The sequence below is a fragment of the Gymnogyps californianus genome, unplaced genomic scaffold (genome assembly GCF_018139145.2).
Source record: "Gymnogyps californianus isolate 813 unplaced genomic scaffold, ASM1813914v2 HiC_scaffold_58, whole genome shotgun sequence".
NCBI classification, from domain to species: domain Eukaryota; kingdom Metazoa; phylum Chordata; class Aves; order Accipitriformes; family Cathartidae; genus Gymnogyps; species Gymnogyps californianus.
In genome coordinates, this window is record NW_026114451.1 from 316,690 (window position 1) to 339,605 (window position 22,916).

General features: G+C 42.2%; 1 protein-coding gene across 1 annotated transcript in view; it reads left to right on the forward strand.

The window, feature by feature from the left end:
- LOC127028997 (microtubule-associated serine/threonine-protein kinase 4-like) overlaps positions 1–13,867 on the forward strand; it is a 119,910-nt gene extending 106,043 nt beyond the window's left edge. The window contains 6 exon segments of the mRNA XM_050914677.1: positions 2,409–2,638; positions 4,482–4,604; positions 6,445–6,581; positions 7,300–7,481; positions 9,891–12,945; positions 12,947–13,867. Of these exon segments, the coding sequence (XP_050770634.1) occupies positions 2,409–2,638; positions 4,482–4,604; positions 6,445–6,581; positions 7,300–7,481; positions 9,891–12,945; positions 12,947–13,760 (4,541 nt within the window). The 3' untranslated portion in view covers positions 13,761–13,867.
- The last annotated feature ends 9,049 nt before the right edge of the window (positions 13,868–22,916 follow it).

Sequence of the window (22,916 nt, forward strand, 5' to 3'; positions counted from 1 at the left end):
TTGTACTATATTGGCTTACATGGAGTACTCAAAATGTGAAGCCAGAAATATTGCTATAAATAAGTGGAAGTATAATAGTAGTATTGAGTGTTTCCAGATGAAGCATTGGTGCTTTGCTTTGTAATGGTTCAGAATCAAAGTCCAAATTTCCCAAACTTAGAGGGATTTTTTTCCAAAAGTGGGATTATGTCTCAATTTTGCACACTGGCCATATGTTGCTTTTAGACCTTAGGTGTAATATTTAAGTATCTGCTGGTCTGATAACATAACCCTGCACTTGCTTCATATGTTCAAAGGTGGCTTTGACAGTAACTTCATCAGGTTGCTTTGAGTCCTCAGGCTAGTGAATTGTACGCAGTGTTGAAGAGTTGGTTCTGGCTCTCTGAGGCAGAGAGAGTTGACATCTTAGACTTCACCTATCTCTGGGTTGTAAAGCACGTGTGCCCTATGCACTCCGTAATACCTTGGTGAGCAAACACAGTGCTATTGTGCATGTGTTTTGGAGACCTTGGAGAGGTGAAAGGCCCATCTGATTCACCTCATGTTTTCTACCCTTCTTCACCATACAGTTTAAAGAACAGCATAGGCTTCCTATGCAATACCTGTAATTCTACCAGCTAACCATGAGTATTTTTTAATGAGATAAGTCAAGAGTTTCAATTAAAGAGGAATATTTTGCCCCTGCTTGAATGAGGACAGCCAGGTGGCAATGAAAAGAATACTTAGCATTTCTGTGATGCTGTCCAAATGTGAATGATCATTCTCACAAAATGCATATGAGAGATGAAGATGGCTTTATTTTTACAATGAGAAAGGTAGTGACCATGTGCTCAGCCTGTTCAGGGCATTGTTGACATTGTAAACTGCGAGTGGCTTGCAAACACTCTGGGCTTGTTCCTTGTATAGACTCTTTCTTCCAAATAATATTTCTCTTCCAAATAATATTTCTCTCCCAAATGTCATAAGTGGTTTTTTTGGTATACCCCTGTAACAGTTAGCACCATAGTTTTTCTGCTTGTAGAGGGCCTACAGTGCATGCTAATTATTGAGATTAGCTATCACAGGAGCATGATATACACGCAGATAATTACACAGCCAAGTAATACTCAGAGTTATTCATCAGTTTATATTCTAGTAGTTCTTTCACAGCTGTTGGATAAGAATCACTAAGTTCAGAGATGGTATAGACTGAGTTACTGTGCTTATTAAACTATGGTTTTCTTTCAGTTTAATCTCAGCATCGTTCTATAAAATCCAAATTTAGCTTTGCCTACACTGAAAAATGTTGTCTTTATATCAACCAAAATCTTATATGTTAGCTGTACCTAATACTGTCCAAAAACCTGCCTCATTCATGTTTATCAGTAAAATAAACTACAGCAATAGATGGCCAGTGTTCCTGACCTGAGTCATGTGGCTGAGAGTCACAGGACATGTCCCACACATATCAGATAGCAAAAGCAGAGGGATCTGAGCATGTTTCAGAGCCAGAGGATGACAGTGACAGCCCCTCTGGGCTTGGCTGTTCTGTGGGATTTCAGCATTAACTCAGTGATACCAATCTCTAGGAGCCTCTGGTGACTCACATTTAGGGAGTAGCACCTGTGCTGACAAAGCATATCTGCCCTCACATGACATTGCTTGGCACGGAAACCAAACCTGGAATGTTTCTGGGCTGCATTCCTTTTGAGAGCTGTCACCGTTACAGTCACCAAAGTGTGTTTTATGCTGCAGCAATTGTGTTTACATTTGCGCAAACGCAAGCACAGAGTGCTTTCAAAACAATGAAATAAAACGAAGCCATAATTGATATTATTGTTGCAAGAAATTCTTGTGGTCTTACATGAAGTAGCAGAATGTAGAAAAATGGAGGCTTGGTACAAGAATTGTGAGTTACTGTCCTACGTACCAACTAGATATTGTGGTTTAAGTACAGTAGTCTTTATATATAACTGAATCCAAAATACCAACTAACGCTTTCTTTAGCACTGCTGGATGATTTGGGGGATGGTTTTGGGTGTACTCACAATGACATCTACTACCGAACTCTGATTTTCTTTTCATGAGCGTTTGTTAGGAAGAGGACTGAGAATTGTTCTTTCCATGTTAGCAATGAGTGTGTTTCCTATCTAAAAGGAAAAGGTAGCCTACATCTAACAAGTTAATCCTTGCATTAAGAAAACAGGGGTTAAGCTATGGGGAAAGAAATTTAGTTCTAAGATCTGGTTGTCAGTCAAACTTCTCATTCACTAAGATTCACACTGAGTGAGGAGGAGAGAGTGTTTATGCAAACACAATGATATATTTTGACACAAAGATGTCATAAAACTTTAAGCGATTCCCTGTTCTGTGTCTGTGTTTGTGTGTGCTCAGAATGTACTCTAATAGGCAGATTTTTTTTTTTCCAGATGTGTTTGGTTTCTCTCCTTTGGGAAGTCCTGTGTCTCCTCATTCCATATCATCTGATCCTTCATCCTCACAAGATTCATCCCCCAGCCATGATTCTTCAATTGCTGCTGCAAGTCTTCATCAGCCGATAGTAATTCACAGTTCAGGAAAAAAGTATGGCTTCACCATCCAAGCAATCAGGGTTTACGTGGGTGACAGCGATATCTACACTGTGCACCATATTGTTTGGGTAAGATTTTTTTTTTTTTTTTGCTTATATACAGCTACAGAAAACTGTAATGATGTATTTGCTTTTGATCTTTTGTACCCATGGTATCTGTTTCTTGACAGTTACTGTGTAAATTGTGATGTTGTGCCAAACAGTTTTCTTAGAATGAAATTTGTGCCTGTGCACAAGGCCAGTGTTGGCTGTAGGGCCGCCCCAAGCCATATAATGCACACCTTTGGCAGAAGCGGTACCTACGTGTGATGTTGACCCTCTGCATGGGTCACTTCCACTTTTAGCAAGTTTGGCAATTGTGAACAGCCATGTCTAAGTTCAGAGTGCTGTGGCTTAGAAAACCAAAGAGTTGGTGCAGCCCCTCTTTGATTGGGGGCAGGGTCTGCAAAACTAAGAGACTGTAAAAAGAAATTGTTGAAATATACATGGAGTTTATTAAACTGCTTCAATTAAGGGATTCATGAAAGTCAACAGGTTCCTTGTGTATTTTACTAGGCACAAGTAGGCAGTTTTCAAGCACCAACTTTCTTTTGCGTAGAAATGTGCAAATCATTTGGAATTGTGAATACCTTTGAGGATTCTATGGCACAGGAAAAAGACTGACTGTCATGAATAAATCATGTATTTTTCATCCTCTGTTCACTACTGGTTTGAATGAAGTGGGAGACAGGCTAAAGGACAAGACAGCAGTTCTTGCATTTCATTGGTTATCAACCTCCTTAATTGTAAAATAAATATATATTTATGTAAATATGTATGTATTTATATTTATTTTATAATTGAGGTTGATAACCAATAATATATTTTATATAATTTCTATATTATACATACATATATGTGTATGTATATATATAAACTAAAATATTTCAACTACCTTAAAATAATTTTGAAAAATTCATTACAAATATATCAAAAGCTTTGAAGTTTTGTATAATGTTTTGTTGTAAATATCCATGGTGGGTTTTGAAATAGCAATGCTACTAATGTGGTAGTGTATCATTCATTTTTCGTTCATGTTGTTTACCTCTCAGACCTATTAATCCATCAAGAACATTGAATCTGGAGATTGGGGTACATGTGACTGATAATGGAATAAATAAAAAAATTGGACTTTTTGCCACTGGTGTAGCATCACATCAGTGAAAGGAAGAAAAATAATGGTACATTGCAGTAAAAGTGAAACCTTGGCTTTTTTCAAAATACTATAGATATTTATTTTTTTAGTTCTGTAAGCACTGTAGGCTTCAGTAGTGGCTGCATGACTTAGAATTCTTCAAAAGCTCATTTTTAAATATAATAAATTATTTAATCATTTGCAATTCAATTTGTTTTGGTCCTGCATCACCTTTGTTCCCTCTAATAGGCAGCCTGGTAAATTCAAACCAAATACAAACAGTCCTTAACTATATGGAGGAGTTAAAGTTTTGTATCATGATTAGGGTACTGCATGTGACTACTGCCTTAATCATGCAAGTATTTCTAAGTGTCAGATGTTAAAAATCTTCATTCAAATCTGAAATTTTGCTGTGGGGAGTGAATCATCCCTTCTTTATCATGCATGAAAACTGCCCTGCTATACAGAGCTTACTTAATACCAGTGGCAACAAGCAGTGTTTCAGTGAGCTTTGAAACCATTCCAGGCCCCATGTAAGTATAAAGTTCAAGTAAGTAGCTGATGGTGAAATGGCTGGTTCTTTTTCTCTTCCTTCATAGAACTTAATATCTGTAAGGTTTCTTCGTTGCCAACTGGCTTTATGGAAAGAATTCTTTAAACAAAGCCTACTCTTGAAAGTATGAGGTTTAGTTAACACGAGTCCATTTTGTGTATATTCTCTTCATCTCTGATTTCCAGAATGTGGAAGAAGGAGGTGCAGCATACCAAGCGGGTTTAAAAGCTGGAGACCTGATTACTCATATCAACGGAGAGCCAGTGCATGGTCTTGTTCATACAGAAGTCATTGAGTTGTTGTTAAAGGTAACTCTTGGACAACTGGGATACAAAAGCACTTGCTGTTTTCACCAAGGATTTGAGGGATTATGTTTGTTTCCTTCAGAGATTAGTTATCAGGTTTTCTGGTTGTTCAAGTACAAACTCTAAGCTACTATTGCACAGATCTGGAGAAAGGTCAATGACTTCATATATCCTGTTATGATTTTGGTTTCTCTGCAATAAACTGACATTGCTGCTGAGATAGCTAAAGTACATTCGGGGCACTGACACAAAGAGATGTCTCTGTCTCTCTCAAAAAAATTGACATTTTCAAGCACTTTCTTGAATTCCCCCATTTTCATCAGGTAATTAAAGCTTTTGATGATGATGCTACTTCTCATTTTCTCCTTTTAAAGTGAAATCAATGAGGAAAAGTAGAAACAAAGAATATGAAATATTTTCTTTCCTACTGTACAGAAACTTGCCTTTCATAATCTTAAGGCCCAAAAGGTTTTTGTCTCATATATAGCCAGGTATGTCCCACAAAGCTTCTTTGCTTAATGAAGTTCTGATCCTGCAGTTGGACTTTTATGAATAATCTCTCACATTTTTCTCTTGTGGTGTGACTGGTACCCTCTGCTCCTGACATGTGGAGTTTTCCGAGGTCTGTCCTATTAGAAAATTATACATGTTTTTTCTTAAACAAACAAAAAACCTCAACTTTTTTAATGAATGGTAGTGTCTTAGCTATTCACTGTAGCTCCTCATATTGCAGTTTTTCTGTAAACTTTGCAGCATAGACTAAAGTACGTCAGAATTATTTTAGATAGCTGTATATTTGCTTCCTATATTATTAACAATTTCATGGTGTTACATGCAGAGCTTTGCCTGTCAAAGGGAGTAGTCAGTTATAAAAGAAGATTGGAAAGCAATGAAGTATTGGGAAATATAAAGAGCTGAGGAAAGATGCAAAATACACTGTTCCTTAAGTCTTTATTTTCCTTCTCTGAAACCAAGAGGAATTTCCAAGTTTTCCAGTTTTGCAAGAAATGTATGAGAAAATTTGGTAATTTTAGGCAGTTGGGTGTGCAGTTGTTTTCTGCATCAGATACAGAAAAACTACAGAAAAAGAGAAACATGACAGCCCTGCACACTACTTACAAGAGTAAACTTAACACGAGAGATTGTTGTTTATCCAAATGTGATGTATCATAAATTAATTTGGGTTATTGGAATTCCTTTGAAAAGAAGTTCGCTGTAGTACTATACAGTGCTGGGCAGGAGGTATGGATTTTTAAAAAGTAAGATATTTATTTCCAGTTGCTTTTGTTCATTGAGCGCTGTCATCTGTTCATGCAAACAGTCCTAAAAAGCTTAACTTAATTATATTTGTTATCTCTTTTGAACAAGATAAAAGGATTGTTTTGGAATGATAATGAAGATTAAATTTTCTCCTCTGTTTCATCATTGTAACAGTCTGTATCCTGAGACATGACTGGCCAGTGAATGGACCACTGCGCAGTGACAGCTGTTCTTTGTGGGAAAATAAGATGTTTCTATAGAAATTTTCTTCTTGAAAATTGTGGTCTTGGTCAGTCCTTGGTCTCCTTCTGTCTAGCTACAATTATTGGAATTTCTGCTTGTCCTGAAGCTGGTTCTTGGAATGGAGGAAGTTTAGGAAATTTGACAGCAGTTTGAGAATTTTCCAATCACCGTTTATCTGACATAAATTAGCCTGGCAACATCTGCATAGGGTTCCCTATGCTGCCAGCTCTTACTTTGATGCTGGAGTTCTGTCTCGTTGCATTTGCATGTGTAGAGTAACTTCAGTTTAAAGCAAAGTGGTCTTGTATTATGCCTAAAGGTTCCTCCTTCATTTTGGCAGAGTGGTAACAAAGTGTCGATAACAGCAACCCCTTTTGAAAACACTTCCATCAAGACAGGACCTGCCAGGAAAAACAGCTACAGGAGCCAAATGGTCAGGCGCAGTAAGAAAACCAAGAAGAAAGGGAGTTTAGAGAGGTGAGTAATCCTTTTGGTTTATGGCAAACATGTTTCCTTGTGTGTGTGTGTATACATAACAATCCATTTTTAAAATTAAGTTAATACAATTCTCTCTTGCCTTCTACACCTCTTTTTACCTCCTTCTATGAGATCCTATGGTTGTAACACATTCTTTCAATCCTGTTTTGCCTAAACTAGATCTGTTAAAATACCCCTTAAAAATTTTGCATGGCGCACACACAGATATAGGGAAGAAAGTGAATAACTGAGGTTGCATCTTAATTTGGTTTCAGTATATCTTTTTGTACTTGTTTAATTAAACTTTCTAGTGCTAAGTTTATGTGCATTTTAGTTTGATGCTAAGTTTATGTGCATTTTGTAAATAAATTGCTAGTACTGTATAGATATTCCTTCAGGTTTGATTGGCTCTTAAATTAAGAAAATGAAGATTTATACTTATAAGGAGCTAACAGTTCCTCTGAAATACAGTGAATAAGTTTTAGTACAAATAGATTTAGTTACAATATCTATCCTACCTATTAGCAAATCAGTATATTTTCTAGACTTCATACTCTGCAGTGTGGTTTGCTTTCATGTAAACATAGATTTAATATTTGCTTTTCTGAGGGTAATGGGAGAGTGAAGCAATGATGTCAGCCACAAGAGCTTTGCCTGTGGTAATAGTATCTTTTGTGCATCTTAGCTTCTGATTAATGCTGTGCTCTTCTCACACTAGGAGGAGATCTCTCCTTAAAAAGCTGGCCAAGCAACCCTCTCCTCTTCTTTACACCAGCAGAAGTTTCTCCTGCCTGAACCGATCACTTTCATCAGGGGAGAGCTTGCCTGGGTCTCCAACCCACAGCTTGTCTCCCAGATCACCTACCCCAAGCTACCGGTCCACTCCAGATTTTCCATCTGGTGAGTGTGAAGGAGTGGAGGGCAGAGGAAAAGGACTTGAAATTGAAGTGTACTGTACTTCTTGTGAGCCCCCCCAGATCTGTTACACTCTGCTGAGAGTAGTCAGCTCTGACAAGCATAATCATTGAACAGCTGGTTTCTGTCTGGAAAAGGGAAAAAGATTCCTGATGCAAAATCAAAGGTGTTTTCATGATACAGAAGCACCTAAAAGGAAACTGTCTGCTAGGTTTGTCCCAGAGTTTAAATCCAAGTCCGATGGCTATAAGTTGAGTAATAAACAATCCAGGTTTAGAGTAGAAGGTAGAATCTTGCCTAGGAGAGCCTGATTGATAAAAGAATGAAACTGAAGAAAAAGTTCCTATGTAATGGAACTAGCATGGGCTCTCATGAACACGGATTTATTGTTGAAAAGATTGGCTGGGTGCTGAAATATGCATCTTTCTGATTACTAAAAGTGCTTCATCTGCCCCTTTTTCCTATTTTACTTCTGTCATGATTTTAGTGTGTTACTAAAAGTGATTACTGTTGTATAATCCCTTCCCAAAGGTAAATTATTTGGAAAGCCTTGACCATTGCTTTGAAGTGTGGCAGAAAGCATTAGCTATTCTATTTAAACAGAAGGAAGTGATAACTTAAAGGGGATGAAGGAACAGAGAGGGAAAGGGAGAAATAGCAACATAATTGGAATGATGGGACCCAACAAGATGCATCCCAGAGTCCTGAGGGAATTGGCTGATGTCATTGCCAAGCCACTCTCCATGACATTTGAAAAGTCATGGCAGTCAGGTGAAGTCCCCGGTGACTGGAAAAAGGGAAACATTGCACCCATTTTTAAAAAGGGTAGAAAGGAGGACCCTGGGAACTATCGACCTTTCAGCCTCACCTCTGTGCCTGGGAAGATCATGGAAGAGATCGTCCTAGAAGCTATGCTAAGGCACATGGAGGACAGGGAGGTGATTCGAGACAGCCAGCATGGCTTCACCAAGGGCAAGTCTTGCCTGACCAACCTAGTGGCCTTCTGTGATGGAGTGACATCAGTGGACAAGGGAAGAGCTATGGATGTCATCTATCTGGACTTCTGTAAGGCCTTTGACATGGTCCCCCACAACGTCCTTCTCTCTAAATTGGAGAGATATGGATTTGATGGATGGACTGTTTGGTGGATGAGGAATTGGCTGGATGGTTGCATCCAGAGGGTAATGGTCAACAGCTCAATGTCCAGATGGAGATCAGTGACAAGTGGTGTCCCTCAGGGGTCCATATTGGGACCAGGACTGTTTAATATCTTCATCAATGACATCATAGACAGTGGGATCGAGTGCACCCTCAGCAAGTTTGCAGATGACACCAAGCTGAGTGGTGCAGTTGACATGCCTGAGGGACGGGATGCCATCCAGAGGGACCTGGACAAGCTCAAGAAGTGGGCCCATGTGAACCTCATGAGGTTCCACAAGGCCAAGTGCAAGGTCCTGCACCTGGGTCGGGGCAACCCCCAGTATCAGTGCAGGCTGGGGGATGAAGGGATTAAGAGCAGCCCTGCAGAGAAGGACTTGGGGGTACTGGTGGATGAAAAGCTGGACATGAGCCGGCAATGTGCACTCGCAGCCCAGAAAGCCAACTGTATCCTGGGCTGCATCAAAAGAAGGGTGGACAGCAGGTCGAGGGAGGTGATTCTGCCCCTCTACTCTGCTCTGGTGAGACCCCACCTGGAGTGCTGCATCCAGCTCTGGGGCCCTCAGTACAGGAAAGATGTGGACCTGTTGGAGCAGGTCCAGAGGAGGGCCACAAAAATGATCAGAGGGCTGGAGCACCTCTCCTATGAGGACAGGCTGAGAGAGTTGGGCTTGTTTAGTCTGGAGAAGAGAAGGCTCCAGGGAGACCTTATTGCGGCCTTCCAGTACTTAAAGGGGGCTTATAAGAAAGACGGGGACAGACTTTTTAGTAGGGCCTGTAGCGATAGGACAAGGGGTAATGGTTTTAAACTAAAAGAGGGTAGATTCAGACTAGATATAAGGAAGAAATTTTTTACAATGAGGGTGGTGAAACACTGGAACAGGTTGCCCAGAGAGGTGGTAGATGCCCCATCCCTGGAAGCATTCAAGGTCAGGTTGGATGGGGCTCTGAGCAACCTGATCTAGTTGAAGATGTCCCTGCTCATTGCAGGGTGGGTTGGACTAGATGATCTTTGGAGGTCCCTTCCAACCCAAACTATTCTATGATTCTATTCTATGATTCTATGATGCGGGTTTTACAGCCCAGTCACTCAAAACCTTCCAAATTTTGGAACATTGTGGCAGCAGACAGCACTTATGCCTTTTTGGATCAGTGCAAGCACTACCTCTCACTGAGCATTTAGACAAGATTCAAAAAACCTTGCTAATCTTATGTTTGTTTTGTTTGTTTGTTTAGGTACTAATTCTTCCCAGAGTAGCTCCCCTAGTTCAAGTGCTCCCAATTCTCCAGCTGGTTCAGGACACATAAGACCCAGCACTCTTCATGGCTTGGGTCCAAAGCTTGGTGGGCAAAGATACAGACCTGGAAGATGCAAATCAGCTGGCAGCATTCCTCTCTCTCCTCTGGCATGGACACCTTCTCCAACACCCCAGCCGACATCCCCTCAGCGACCTCCATCACCATTGCTAGGACATTTGATTGGAAATACAAAAATAGCTCAGTCTTTTCCTAGCAAAATGCACTCCCCTCCAACTATTGTAAGGCATATTGTTAGGCCAAAGAGTGCAGAGCCACCAAGATCTCCACTGTTAAAGAGAGTCCAATCTGAAGAGAAACTTGCACCCTCTTATGGCAGTGATAAGAAACACTTATGTTCACGAAAACAGAGTCTGGAAGTGACCCAGGAAGAAGTGAATAGAGAATTGTCCCAAAGGGAAGTAACTCTTCAGAGCTTGGAGGAGAATGTATGTGATGTGCCATCACTCACACAAGTCAGGCCCGCAGAGCAGGGCTGCTTGAAATGGCCCATCTCCCGAAAATTAGGTAGGCAAGAATCCATCGATGAGCTAGACAGAGAGAAGCTGAAGGTCAAGATAGTTATGAAAAAGCAAGATTTTGCTGAAAAAGCAAATGCTGCTATACATGAACCTAGCAGTGAACCAGAAAATCCCAATACCTTAAGATTGGAAGAAAGAGACAAAAAAGCATTCAAGAAGGTATTAGAAAGATCAAATCAGTTTGAAACAAAAATTGTTGCTTTGGAGACCCAGTCAGCTGGTGGCATACTCAAAGACACCCTTCAAAAGAATGCAAGCTTGAGATCAAATGATTGTATTGCTTTAGATGCACAGATGTGTCATGGGCCTCCGCTTAATGAACTCAGTCATATTTCTTATGACTTCAAAAGAATTTCCCCTCCATGTGCACTGCAAGATGTGCTACCTCAGTCCTCTGACAGGATGCTAAATGGAAAGGGAGAAAACACAGATAAAAATGTACCAATGAAAGAATTTGTCAAAATTGAAAGATTAGATGGTAAACTTGCAAATATTGATTATCTTAGAAAGAAAATGTCCTTTGAAGAAAAAGATGACAGCGTCTGTCCAGTGCTAAAACCCAAACTGACATCAAATGTTCATGAATGCCTTCAACTTAATACAGGCAGACCCATAAACATACAGCAGGACTCCACTGCTGATGGTAGAGTGTTTATCAGCAGTGCACATGCTGCTCAGATTAACTCAGTTTCTTTTGTTCCTCTCAAGACCTTGAATGGCCGAGTGGAAATGGGTGTGGAAAAATCAGCCCTTATTTCCACCGAGTCTCCTGTCAGAAAAAGTCCATCAGAATATAAACCTGATGGGAGGTCTGTTTCCTGTTTGAAGCCAATAGAAGGCACACTAGACATTGCCTTACTTTCTGGGCCACAGGCTTCGAAGACTGAACTGCCTTTGTGCGTGCTGCCAGAAGGATGGAGCACCAGCAGTGATGGGGGATCTCCTAAACCCCCAACACCACAAGGGAGTGGTGGAAAGGCAGAGCTGGCCTGTCAGAAAGAGCAGTTGTTAAGCTATTCAAAATCTAGCAAAGTCAACATATCAGAGCCTCAGGTTCTGCAAACAAGCAAGAATTCTCCAAATCCACCAGTCATCCCTGTGACTGCAGAAGCAGTGACAGAGAAAAAGGTTTCTAGTCCAGCTGCTAAAGGCAATAGTTCTGTTATTGAAGCTGTTCAAAAGAAAGACACCTCCCCTTCAAAACAGAAGGAAAATTCAATGGAAGCAGTGTCTTGTGTTATTCAGAGTGTTAAAACTACCCAAACGTACTCCAAACTTTCTACTGTCCAAAGCACTCCTGAAAAAGCTGTGGGAAAAGAGAAGCAAATACAAAAGGGGTTGCCTGCCAAACAGCCAGTAGACCAGAGAAATTGTGAGCCTATCCCTGCAAAGGTGGAGGTGATCAGGGAGTCATCTCTGAAGGTATCTGTCTTGGATGTCCTGACAACAAGCTACTCCAAAAGCAATGAAAAAAATTCTGCTGATTTTGCCATTCCACCTCAGATGCAAGGAAAAATGCAGGCAGCTGGCCCCAAGGCACAACCTACGGATGGCAGAGATTCACTGAAACAGCTAGGCAAAGGTGACACCAGCGTTGCTAGTTGTTTTGTGGAAAGGGACATAACCAAGCAGAAAGTTCTCAGTGAGTCTAAGAAAGTTATTGCAGAGCCAAAGAGTGAAGCTCTTCCATCCAAACAGCCCATGCAATCCTCAATAGATTGTGATCCTGAAAATGAGAAGTCTGCACCGGTTTCCTCTGTGCAGAAGGACAATACCAAAGATTTAGGAAAGAAAGATCAGAAACAGCTCACTGACATAAGGCTTCAAGCTACTGAGAGAGAGCAGTCCAGCCAAGTTCCTCGGCAGCAACTTAATGCTTCAGGCTCCCCTGCTGTGAGAGAGACTGTAAGCAGAAACTGTGCTGTAGATGTTCACATAGGTATTCAAGAACATGTGAAGCCCGCTGCCACCTATGTGGAAAGCAGCAGTAATAAACTCAGGCCTGTCTCTGATACAAGTTCCTCGAAGTCTAAGCACTTGGATAAACAGACATTTTCACAAAAACCATGCACTCCAACTGTAAAAGAAAAAGAAACTATTATTCAGGTGTCTGCCAGCTCCCAGAAAGATAGGAAACATGCCAGTAAAAATGTGCCAGATCCCCTTTCTTTTGTTTCAGGCTCTTTGAGAAAAATGAACAATGAACATGTGCAGGCTGAAAGGCCTGTGAGTTTGGAGCATGGCTCAGTAGCCACCTTCCAAATGAGCAGCATCACTCCTGACACCAAACCTAAATCCTCTGCTGTTGGCCCGGTACCAGCAGGCCCAGAGAGTTCTAAGCAAATGCAAAGGCAAGAACCAGCAGGCTCTGGGGAATCTGCTGATCAAAAGCAACTTCACCTCAGTGAAAAACAAACCATGTCTCCAAAGTTTTCCACTGTGAAAGACTCTCTTGCTGAGCAAACAGGCAGATAGAAGCCCTAGTAACCAGATGATCTCTGCAGACAAAAGACCCGAAGGAAAAATATGCACTGATGCACTTTATGTTCAACATGACAGTGGGAAAGTAGAGCCTACCCTTTGCCTTGCAAACTGTGATGTCAGAGGGAAAGGAGCAGAAAAAGCAACCACAAGTAGCAAAAGCTCTCAAGATTCAAAAGGGAAAGGACAAGTTAATCAAAAACAGCCAGAAGATGCAAACAAGCAGATTGCAATAAAACATTTTTTGGCTGCCAGTGGGCAGAGTTCTTGTCGTGTGGCTGCAACACCAGGAAAGCCACTGACTTGTTCAGCCAATTTCTCTGAATGTAGACAAGAAGTATCTGTTTTGTCTTCAGGGAAGAGTGATGCATCTTCAGCAAAGGTTAAAGCAGGCTCACCTGAGCTTCCTGCAACCAGCTGCAAGGAACTAAATAAGAAAAGTACCTCTTCCATAGGGAGTGGTAAGGCAGAAATGACTAAAAGTATTTCACTGATGACCTTGCACAATGCTGCTGTTGTGGTAGAAGCCCACCACCCTGCTTCAAACCTTGGGAGGAAACCTGGAAATCAAGAAGAGTCTTTTTTTGTTAACACTGTGGATGTAAAGGGAAAAGATGCCGTTCAGGCTCAGCAGTCTGCTTCAAGAAAACAGAATACAAGTAAAGATTTATCCATGTCAGCAACCACACTTGACTGCCCTAATACACTTTCTAACGATAAAGACTCAATTCGGCAGCGGTGAGGAAAGGAAGCTTTGCAGAGCAGTCCTCACAAAAAATCCTGTTGACTGTAAGACCTGGCAGGTGTGACTTCAAGACTAGCTGAAACAATATATTTTGACTGCCTTTAAACCAGCACTGTGTGGTATCTTTGTGTGGCAAAGCTTTTATGTCACTGAAGAAAGGGGACGGGGGTATATAGAGAGAGGACTTTTTTTCAAAATGCCTTCCCAATTGTAACCGGTAAAACTGTTACCATTTAGTATTTGTACAAAAATACCTTTACAGCTGAGAGCTGTTGAAGAAAAGATTTCCTCTGTAAGTACCTAGTGATGTGTTTGGGGTTTGAGTGTAGCATATATACTTTGCTGCTGATTGCATTGTTTACTCCCCTTTTTTAAGGTAGTTGCTTTGCCACTTATTTGCCATACTTGAATATGAAACTGAATTACTAAAACTCAGACCTGGCATGGACATGCACAAGCATTGGTCTGACTGGAAGACAAAAATAGGCCACATTTTTACTTACTAAAAATCCTAGCTAGAGGTTTAAAAAAAATACTAGGAAAGAATAAATATGGTGACTTATTGTGAGTTTTTACATGTATTTTTAATAATCAGATTTTGATAGTACTGTACCTGGCTGACTGCTTCACCAGATCTAACGCAAGATCTAACTGCATCTCCCTACTGCACAAAGCCTGTCTCTTAGAGTAGGTGTAATTAAAACTAAGGGAGGACTGCTTGGTTATCACAGCATCCCAGGAAGAGTCATGTTCTCTGGTGAAATGGTGGTTCTCATCTTGTCTTATTGGGAGTGTGTTCTGTGACCTTCCCCTCAGACAAGGCTGAGACTCTGAAGCACATGCTGTGTGCTTAGTTTCTGCTGCAATCCTCTCTTGTTTTCCTTGAGCTTTTTTAAATTCAGGCCCTTACAGTATGAGGCACAAGTATAAGCACATGACTTGCAGTACTGTTATGTTCATCCCTGTTTTTTTAATGAATCTAGAGAATACGTATTATCATGGCATATAGGTCTGCATAATTAGCTTCATACAGCTGTAGCTTTTTTCTATTTTGACAAGCAAGGTAAAAAGGAAAAAAAGCAGTTTCAGTGTCATATCTTCAAAAAAGTTCAGGACATCCGATACATTTTAATACATAGCTGAGGCCTTATGTTGTAGACTTAACTTGCTATTTTTAGCAAGTAATTCTGGGTTTCACATTCATTTCTAAATGCATTGAGTAGCTCCGTACATTTCATAACATAATCTTTTTATTTGTATGCAGAGAAAGTAAATACTGTAATTATAAAAGAAGTATTTTGTAACAAAGGAACCTGTTGGAGCTATTTGGTGCTAGAATGTGACTGTCTTTTTACTTTTGCTAAGCCTTATTTAAATTTTGTATACTGTGGAACATGTAGACTTTGATCATTTTAGTGTGGAGGTATTTAGTTTGTTCTGAAGGATGAAAGGTAAAATTTGAAACATGTACAGGAGCACTACAAAATACCCTTGAGATGCGTGTCTTTAAATGATTGGGATCAATAGAATGGTGTTTTTGCTTATTTGTTATATGTACTATATACCCACACTATAGCTAGGCCCCTATCTGTTTCATCGGGGCATACGGATTGTCTTTCTGTCTCAAAAGCTAGAAAATTGTTCATAAAAGCACAGTGTAAACTTGACTTGGAGGTTTGTATGACAACTGACAGTGTGCAGAATTCATTTCCCTCTGGGAAAAGCTTTATTACACTGATTAGTTGAGTTGGATTACAGCAAACCTGTCATGGAAAGATAAAATCACAAACAAGTCCTGTTTTTTCATGTGGCACTAGAACATTCATACTGCCTTTGATGCATTCACAGAAGAGCTAGTGAGCGATGGATAATATTTTTTGAGCAGTTTTAAAGAGAAAATGGTCTTGACATTTACAGTTCATCTGTGCTTTGGCAGTTATTACAAATGAACGCTAATGCACTTTGATATAACATTTCTGTCTAGGAGGTATTTCCTAGTTTACAGTCTTCTGCATTTTTTAAACTATCCTAGTTTCCTTTAAAGCACATCTAGCTATTTGTTTACAGTATACCTTTATGCATATTTTGTATAGTTCATTATCACTTCTGACAAATAAGTTTTTTGCATTTTGGAAGTGTAACAGTGCTTAAGCTTGTGTTTATGTAGTACCTGTTTGTTGGTGTTTACCTTATCAGTGAGCTGTTAGAGATCCTCCTACCTGTGTGCTACTTGGTCAGTCTTTATGTGATTGTAGATCTGATGTATTCCTTTGTAGACTTCCTGCTGTAGATTTTTCAGCTTACCAAAAAAAAAAAAAAAAAGGAAAAAAAAAGAAAAAAATTTTTAGGGTCTGTGCAATAAAGTGTTTGCAGTCTTATTTTCTCTAAGAAACTCCTTATGGATGTCATAATTGTTGTATATTGAACACAATTATTTATACTTATGCAGTTGCATAACATTGAAATAAAAATTCAGCATGAAATGTTGTGGTGTTAGCATTTTCCCTTGAACTGCTTTCACTCCTGTAACTTAAGGCACATCTCTGCTGTACTCGGAGGCAGGCAGTTATTTTTTTCTCTGGGGCCAACTCAGTGCACCCCTTAAGGCACATGATGGCCAAGGATTTTGCATGAGAAAATGTAGTCTAGTCTGGAGGAGGTCTGCATAGCTGAATATCTCGTCCCAGGCAGTGGCTGGAACCACTGCACTGCTGTTCAGTAGGGAGGCATGGGGTGATGATGGACAACATCCTGACTGGTAGCTAACAACGGCAGTAGGCTATAAGGTGACATTTCAATCTCTCCTCCAAAAGTGTATCATCATTCATTACAATAGGTCAGTATGTTTTTGAGTACCCTCTCAAAATACCCAATCTTTATTGTTTTTTTTATTTACACTAAATTCTCAGCTTTAACAAATTCCTAGAGCATGTGTAAGTGCATGCAACGTTTTCTTCAGTTTTGAAATCTCTACCCCATGATTGTCATCAAATCTCCCTTTATTCTTTTTTTTTCTCATAATAGAAGATAAGAGATGCAGTGAACCAGCCAGGGGAGATAGAGCAGAGCACCTTAGTATCCAGTGGCCTCTTTGGTGAAGAAAAATCCTTTTGGCAGGAGCAACAGGGCAGGACTATTGCTCCCCTGATTTTCATCTTTCCATCTCTTGCAGGGGAGCAGCATCTAATAAAATACATGTGTCTACTGTTCCACTGCCAGTAGCTGGTAGAAGAGCTTTGCACAGCTGGTTGGCACGTGCCAGGAACTGTCTGCCCTGGGGGGATTATTTTTGTTCACATTTTACTATTGCATTGTTTTCTCTGTGTTTTTTCCTCTGTGTGGCAGTGTTACAGAACCACTTCTGCTGCTGTGCTCTCTCTTTGAAACCAATAGGTGAGGGGAAGCTGCAGGTCACCCCCAACCTTTCCAACTTGCTGCAACCCAGCAGAAGGCAGACAGTCTGCAAAATCGGTGCACTGGCAGGGGGTGTGTTGGGGAGGGGAGAGCAGGATCCGGCAGCTCAGGGAAAGGAAATGGCTTAGAGTTGAGGATTGACTCTGGATCTAACTGCCCTGCATGCTGTGCTGTCTCTGGCTTTGGACAGCAACAGTCACCTCTGCTTGGGGAGGCATAGAAACCTGCATGCCCAGAGTGAGTCTCCATAGCGTTCAGGGCCAGAGGAAAGGGGTGGTGTAAGGGGTTTGTGCTGAGGAAGGAGAAGTCAGGAGAGAAAGGTTACCTGTATCATATCTGGCATAGCCTGTCATCCTCACTTCTACCATTGTAAGAAGAGACTGCAGCTCACCTGGGATGGGAATGCTTTCATGGTCTGAAAGGGGAATGTGAGCTCCTCTCTTCAGCACTGAACTCCCAGTTTGCAATGTTCCTTTAGGCCCCATATTTTCCTCTTCTGTAGTTGGCAAGAATTAGCAGGGATGTCATGCTTGGATTTGGAGAGTACTTTGCAGCTCAGAAAGAATACATCACAGGACAGGAAGATACTAGAGGGTATATGGATGCATGTCCCAGTTCATGGCTTGGGTTAGCAACAATTTTTCTTTCCAGTGACTGAATCTGTAGTATAGTATTTGATTAGCACTGACCAGCTCAGTCTGCCAAGGATGGATTTGAATGAACTGAGGGTAGGAAGTGATGCTAGAGGTTACGGTTCAACCTGCAAAGAATTGGGAGCATCAGGATGAGTGGAGAAGGCTGCAGAGTAAGATGACTAACAATATAGGTAAGGTCTAACACACAGCAAGGCCTTGAAAATGCAGGTGTGACTTAGATACAGGTGCAAAAGGATGTTTGAGAGATTCACTGGAGAAGGATGTCATCTGCTACTGGGGTAGAAGAATTTCCATTTTATTTGCGAGATGAGCAGGTATGGTATGAGTGAGTAGTTGGGAAAGGATCTCACCTGGTCTTTTTTCCGGGTACAGACAAGACTAGTGAATGAGAGAAAGGTCTTAAAAGATGCATCATCAACATCAGGATATTTTTTTTTAAGGCTCTAGTTTTCTTTCCTGGGCTGCTGCTGGAGGAAACAGTCCACTCCGAGCTGGCCCAGGAAAGTCTCTTAGCTGTTAGTGTTGGTTTTTTGCCCTGAGCAAGCATGTGTAGTGTCAAGCATCCACAGATTCTTGACCAAATCTACAGGTTTTGTGGTTAAAGCTGAAATTGTTGCTAGTCCTTGCTTACTATGTAAGTCTAGTAAATAGTCCAGGAGCAGGGCCTGCCCCGTGGTGAGAGATGGACAGAGGTTCAATGGCCAGGAACTTTCTAAGGATCAAAAATATTTTAAAGAAATTGGAGAGGTGATACAGGCTGTTTCTGTCAGCCCTGCAGGAGTGGTTCTTATGTGACTATCAATGTTGCTCCTGTCCTTCTGTCATGGTTTAACCCCAGCCAGCAGCTAAGCACCACGCAGCCGCTCGCTCACTCCCCCCCCACCCCTGGGATGGGGGAGAGAATCAGGAAAAAAAACCTCGTGAGTTGAGATAAAGACAGTTTAATAGGACAGAAAGGAATGAAAAACAATGATAATGATAATAATAATATGACAATAGTAATACTAAAAGAATTAAACTATACAAAGCAAGTGGTGCACAATGCAATTGCTCACCACTCGTTGACCGATGCCCAGTTAGTTCCCGAGCCGCGATCCCCCCTCCCAGCCAACTCCCCCCAGTTTATATACTGGGCATGATGTCATATGGTATGGAATAGCTCTTTGGCCAGTTTGGGTCAGCTGTCCTGGCGGTGTCCCCTCCCAGCTTCTTGTGCCCCCTCCAGCCTTCTTGCTGGCTGGGCACAAGAAGCTGAAAAATCCTTGACTTAGTATAAACACTATTTAGCAACAACTAAAAACATCAGTGTGTTATCAACATTATTTTCCTACTAAATCCAAAACACAGCACTATACCAGCTACTAGGAAGAAAATTAACTCTGTCCTAGCCGAAACCAGGACAGTATCCACCCCTTATTCTATACCATCTACATCATGTCCAGGTCCCACACTTTCCAATGCATTTTCAATTAATCACCACCACTTTTCCTGTCTTTTGATACATATGCATACAGATATCATTCCCTTAATCTATAAGCCTTTACAATGTCCATTTAAAATGTTCGTTGAGTTCATTCAGTCCATGACTTTGGGCTCCATCTGTCATAACAGTCTGTCTGGGCAGGAGGGATGGTGCAAAGTCCGCTCAGTTGGCAGAACAGGATTGGGCTTTGGTGCAGTGCAGCGGGCAGATGACATTCGGCGCAGCAGGAGGATGGTGTGTAGTGTTGGATTGTTGCATGCTGAAGTCAGTCCTGGTTCCATCACTACTGCACTTCACTCAGTTTTGTCAAAGTTCATTCTTTATTAATTTAGATAATTCTTACTGTAATACTGTTGATATAGCATATAACAACTATAATAATGATAACATACAGTGGCAGGGTTATTTAGCAATTAACATCACACAATTTAATCTATTGGCTGTTCTCACCTAAAATCAAATCCCCTTGAGGCACACATCGGACTTCCCCATCCTTCCGCATCACCCACCAAGTGCACCCAGGTCCTTGAGCAAAAGCAATCCCACGAATGGGTTTTCCTTTGCCTGAGGCAGGAGTAACCCAGACTGTCTTCCCTAGCATATTTTTTATGTGCACTACAGGGACTTTATCCCCTTCTACAGTAGGTAAAAGTTCTGATTGGGCAGGGCCAGCTCGATTGACAGATCCTCTAGTGTTGACTAACCAGGTGGCCTTTGCTAGATGTGTATCCCAATGTTTAAAGGTCCCACCACCCATTGCTCTCAATGTAGTCTTTAACAATCCATTGTATCGCTCGATTTTCCCAGAGGCTGGTGCATGAGAGGGGATGTGATACACCCACTCAATGCCATGCTCTTTGGCCCAGGCGTCTATGAGGTTGTTTTGGAAATGAGTCCCGTTGTCTGACTCAATTCTTTCTGGGGTGCCATGTTGCCATAAGATTTGCTTTTCAAGGCCCAGGATAGTGTTCCGGGCAGTGGCATGGGGCACGGGATATGTTTCCAGCCATCCGGTGGTTGCTTCCACCATTGTAAGCACATGGCACTTGCCTTGGCAGGTTTGTGGGAGTGTGATATAGTCAATCTGCCAGGCCTCCCCATATTTATATTTCAGCCATCGTCCTCCATACCAAAGAGGCTTTAACCGCTTGGCTTGCTTGATTGCAGCGCATGTTTCACATTCATGGATAACCTGTGCGATAGTGTCCATGGTCAAGTCCACCCCTCGATCACAAGCCCATCTATATGTTGCATCTCTTCCCTGATGACCTGAAGTGTCATGGGCCCACCGAGCCAGAAATAATTCACCCTTATGCTGCCAATCCAGATCCACCTGAGCTACTTCAATCCTAGCAGCCTTGTCTACCTGTTGATTGTTTTGATGTTCTTCAGTGGCCCAACTCTTGGGTACGTGGGCATCTACATGACGTACTTTTACAACCAGGTTCTCTAGCCGGGCAGCAATATCTTGCCACAATGGGGCAGCCCAGATGGGTTTACCTCTGCGTTGCCAGTTACTCTGCTTCCATTGCTGCAACCACCCCCACAGAGCATTTGCCACCATCCATGAGTCAGTATAGAGATAAAGTATTGGCCATTTTTCTCGTTCAGCAATGTCTAAAGCCAGCTGGATGGCTTTCACCTCTGCAAACTGACTCGATTCACCTTCTCCTTCTGCAGTGTCTGCAACTTGTCGTATAGGACTCCATACAGCTGCCTTCCACCTCCGATGCTTTCCTACAATGCGACAGGACCCATCAGTGAACAGGGCATATTGCCTCTCATTTTCTGGCAGTTTATTATACAATGGGGCCTCTTCAGCACGCGTTACCTCCTCCTCTGGCGATATTCCAACATCTTTGCCTTCTGGCCAGTCTGTGATCACTTCCAGAATTCCTGGGCGACTGGGGTTTCCTATTCGACTTTGTTGTGTGATCAGTGTGACCCACTTACTCCATGTAGCATCAGTTGCATGATGGGTAGAAGGGACCTTCCCTTTGAACATCCAGCCCAGCACCGGCAGTCGGGGTGCAAACAGGAGCTGTGTTTCAGTACCAACCACTTCTGAAGCAGCTTGAACTCCTTCATATGCTGCTAATATCTCCTTTTCAGTTGGAGTATAGCGGGCCTCAGATCCTCGATATCCCCAACTCCAAAACCCTAGAGGTCGACCTCGGATCTCCCCAGGTGCTTTCTGCCAGAGACTCCAGGTAGGGCCATTCTCCCCAGCTGCAGTGTAGAGCACATTTTTAACATCTGGTCCTGCCCGGACTGGCCCAAGGGCTACTGCATGAACTATCTCCCATTTAATCTGTTCAAAGGCTTGTTGTTGCTCAGGGCCCCATTTAAAATCATTCTTCTTCCGGGTCACTTGATAGAGAGGGCTTACAATCAGACTATAATTTGGAATGTGCATTCTCCAAAAACCCACAACACCTAAGAAAGCTTGCGTTTCCTGTTTACTAGTTGGTGGAGACATAGCTGCTATTTTGTTGATCACATCCATTGGGTGTGACGACGTCCATCTTGCCATTTTATTCCTAAAAACTGAATCTCCTGTGCAGGTCCCTTCACCTTACTCTGTTTTATGGCAAAACCAGCTTTCGGAAGGATTTGGATTATTTTCTCCCCTTTCTCAAAAACTTCTTCTGCTGTGCTGCCCCATACGATGATGTCATCAATGTACTGCAGGTGTTCTGGAGCTTCACCCTGTTCCAGTGCATTCTGGATTAGTCCATGGCAAATGGTGGGGCTGTGTTTCCACCCCTGGGGCAGTCGATTCCAGGTGTACTGGACGCCCCTCCAAGTGAAAGCAAACTGTGGCCGGCACTCTGCTGCCAAAGGGATTGAGAAAAATGCATTAGCGATATCACTTGTGGCGTACCACTTGGCTGCCTTTGACTCCAGTTCATATTGAAGTTCTAGCATGTCTGGCACAGCAGCACTCAGCGGTGGCGTGACTTCATTCAGGCCACGATGATAGTCTACTGTTAGTCTCCATTCTCCATTAGACTTTCGCACTGGCCAAATGGGGCTGTTAAAGGGTGAGCGAGTCCTGCTGATCACTCCTTGGCTCTCCAGTCGACGAATCAGCGTATGGATGGGAATCAGGGAGTCTCGGTTGGTGCGATATTGCCGCCGGTGCACCCTTGTGGTAGCGATCGGTACCTGTTGTTCTTCGACCCTCAGCAACCCCACAACCGAAGGGTCCTCAGAGAGACCGGGCAAGGTGGACAACTGTTCAGTTCCCTCTGTCTCCAAGGCAGCTATACCAAAGGCCCACCGATACCCCTTTGGGTCCTTGAAATACCCTCTCCTGAGATAGTGCATGCCAAGGATGCATGGGGCCTCTGGGCCAGTCACAATGGGGTGTTTTTGCCACTCATTCCCAGTTAGGCTCACTTCAGCCTCCAATACAGTTAGCTGTTGAGATCCCCCTGTCACCCCAGAAATACAAATAGGTTCTACCCCTTTATAGCTTGATGGCATTAGGGTACACTGTGCACCGGTGTCCACTAGAGCCTTATACTCCTGTGGATCTGATGTGCCAGGCCATTGAATCCACACAGTCCAGTAAACCTGGTTGTCCCTCTCCTCCACCTGGCTGGAGGCAGGGCCCCTCTAGCCCTGGTCATAGGATTCTCC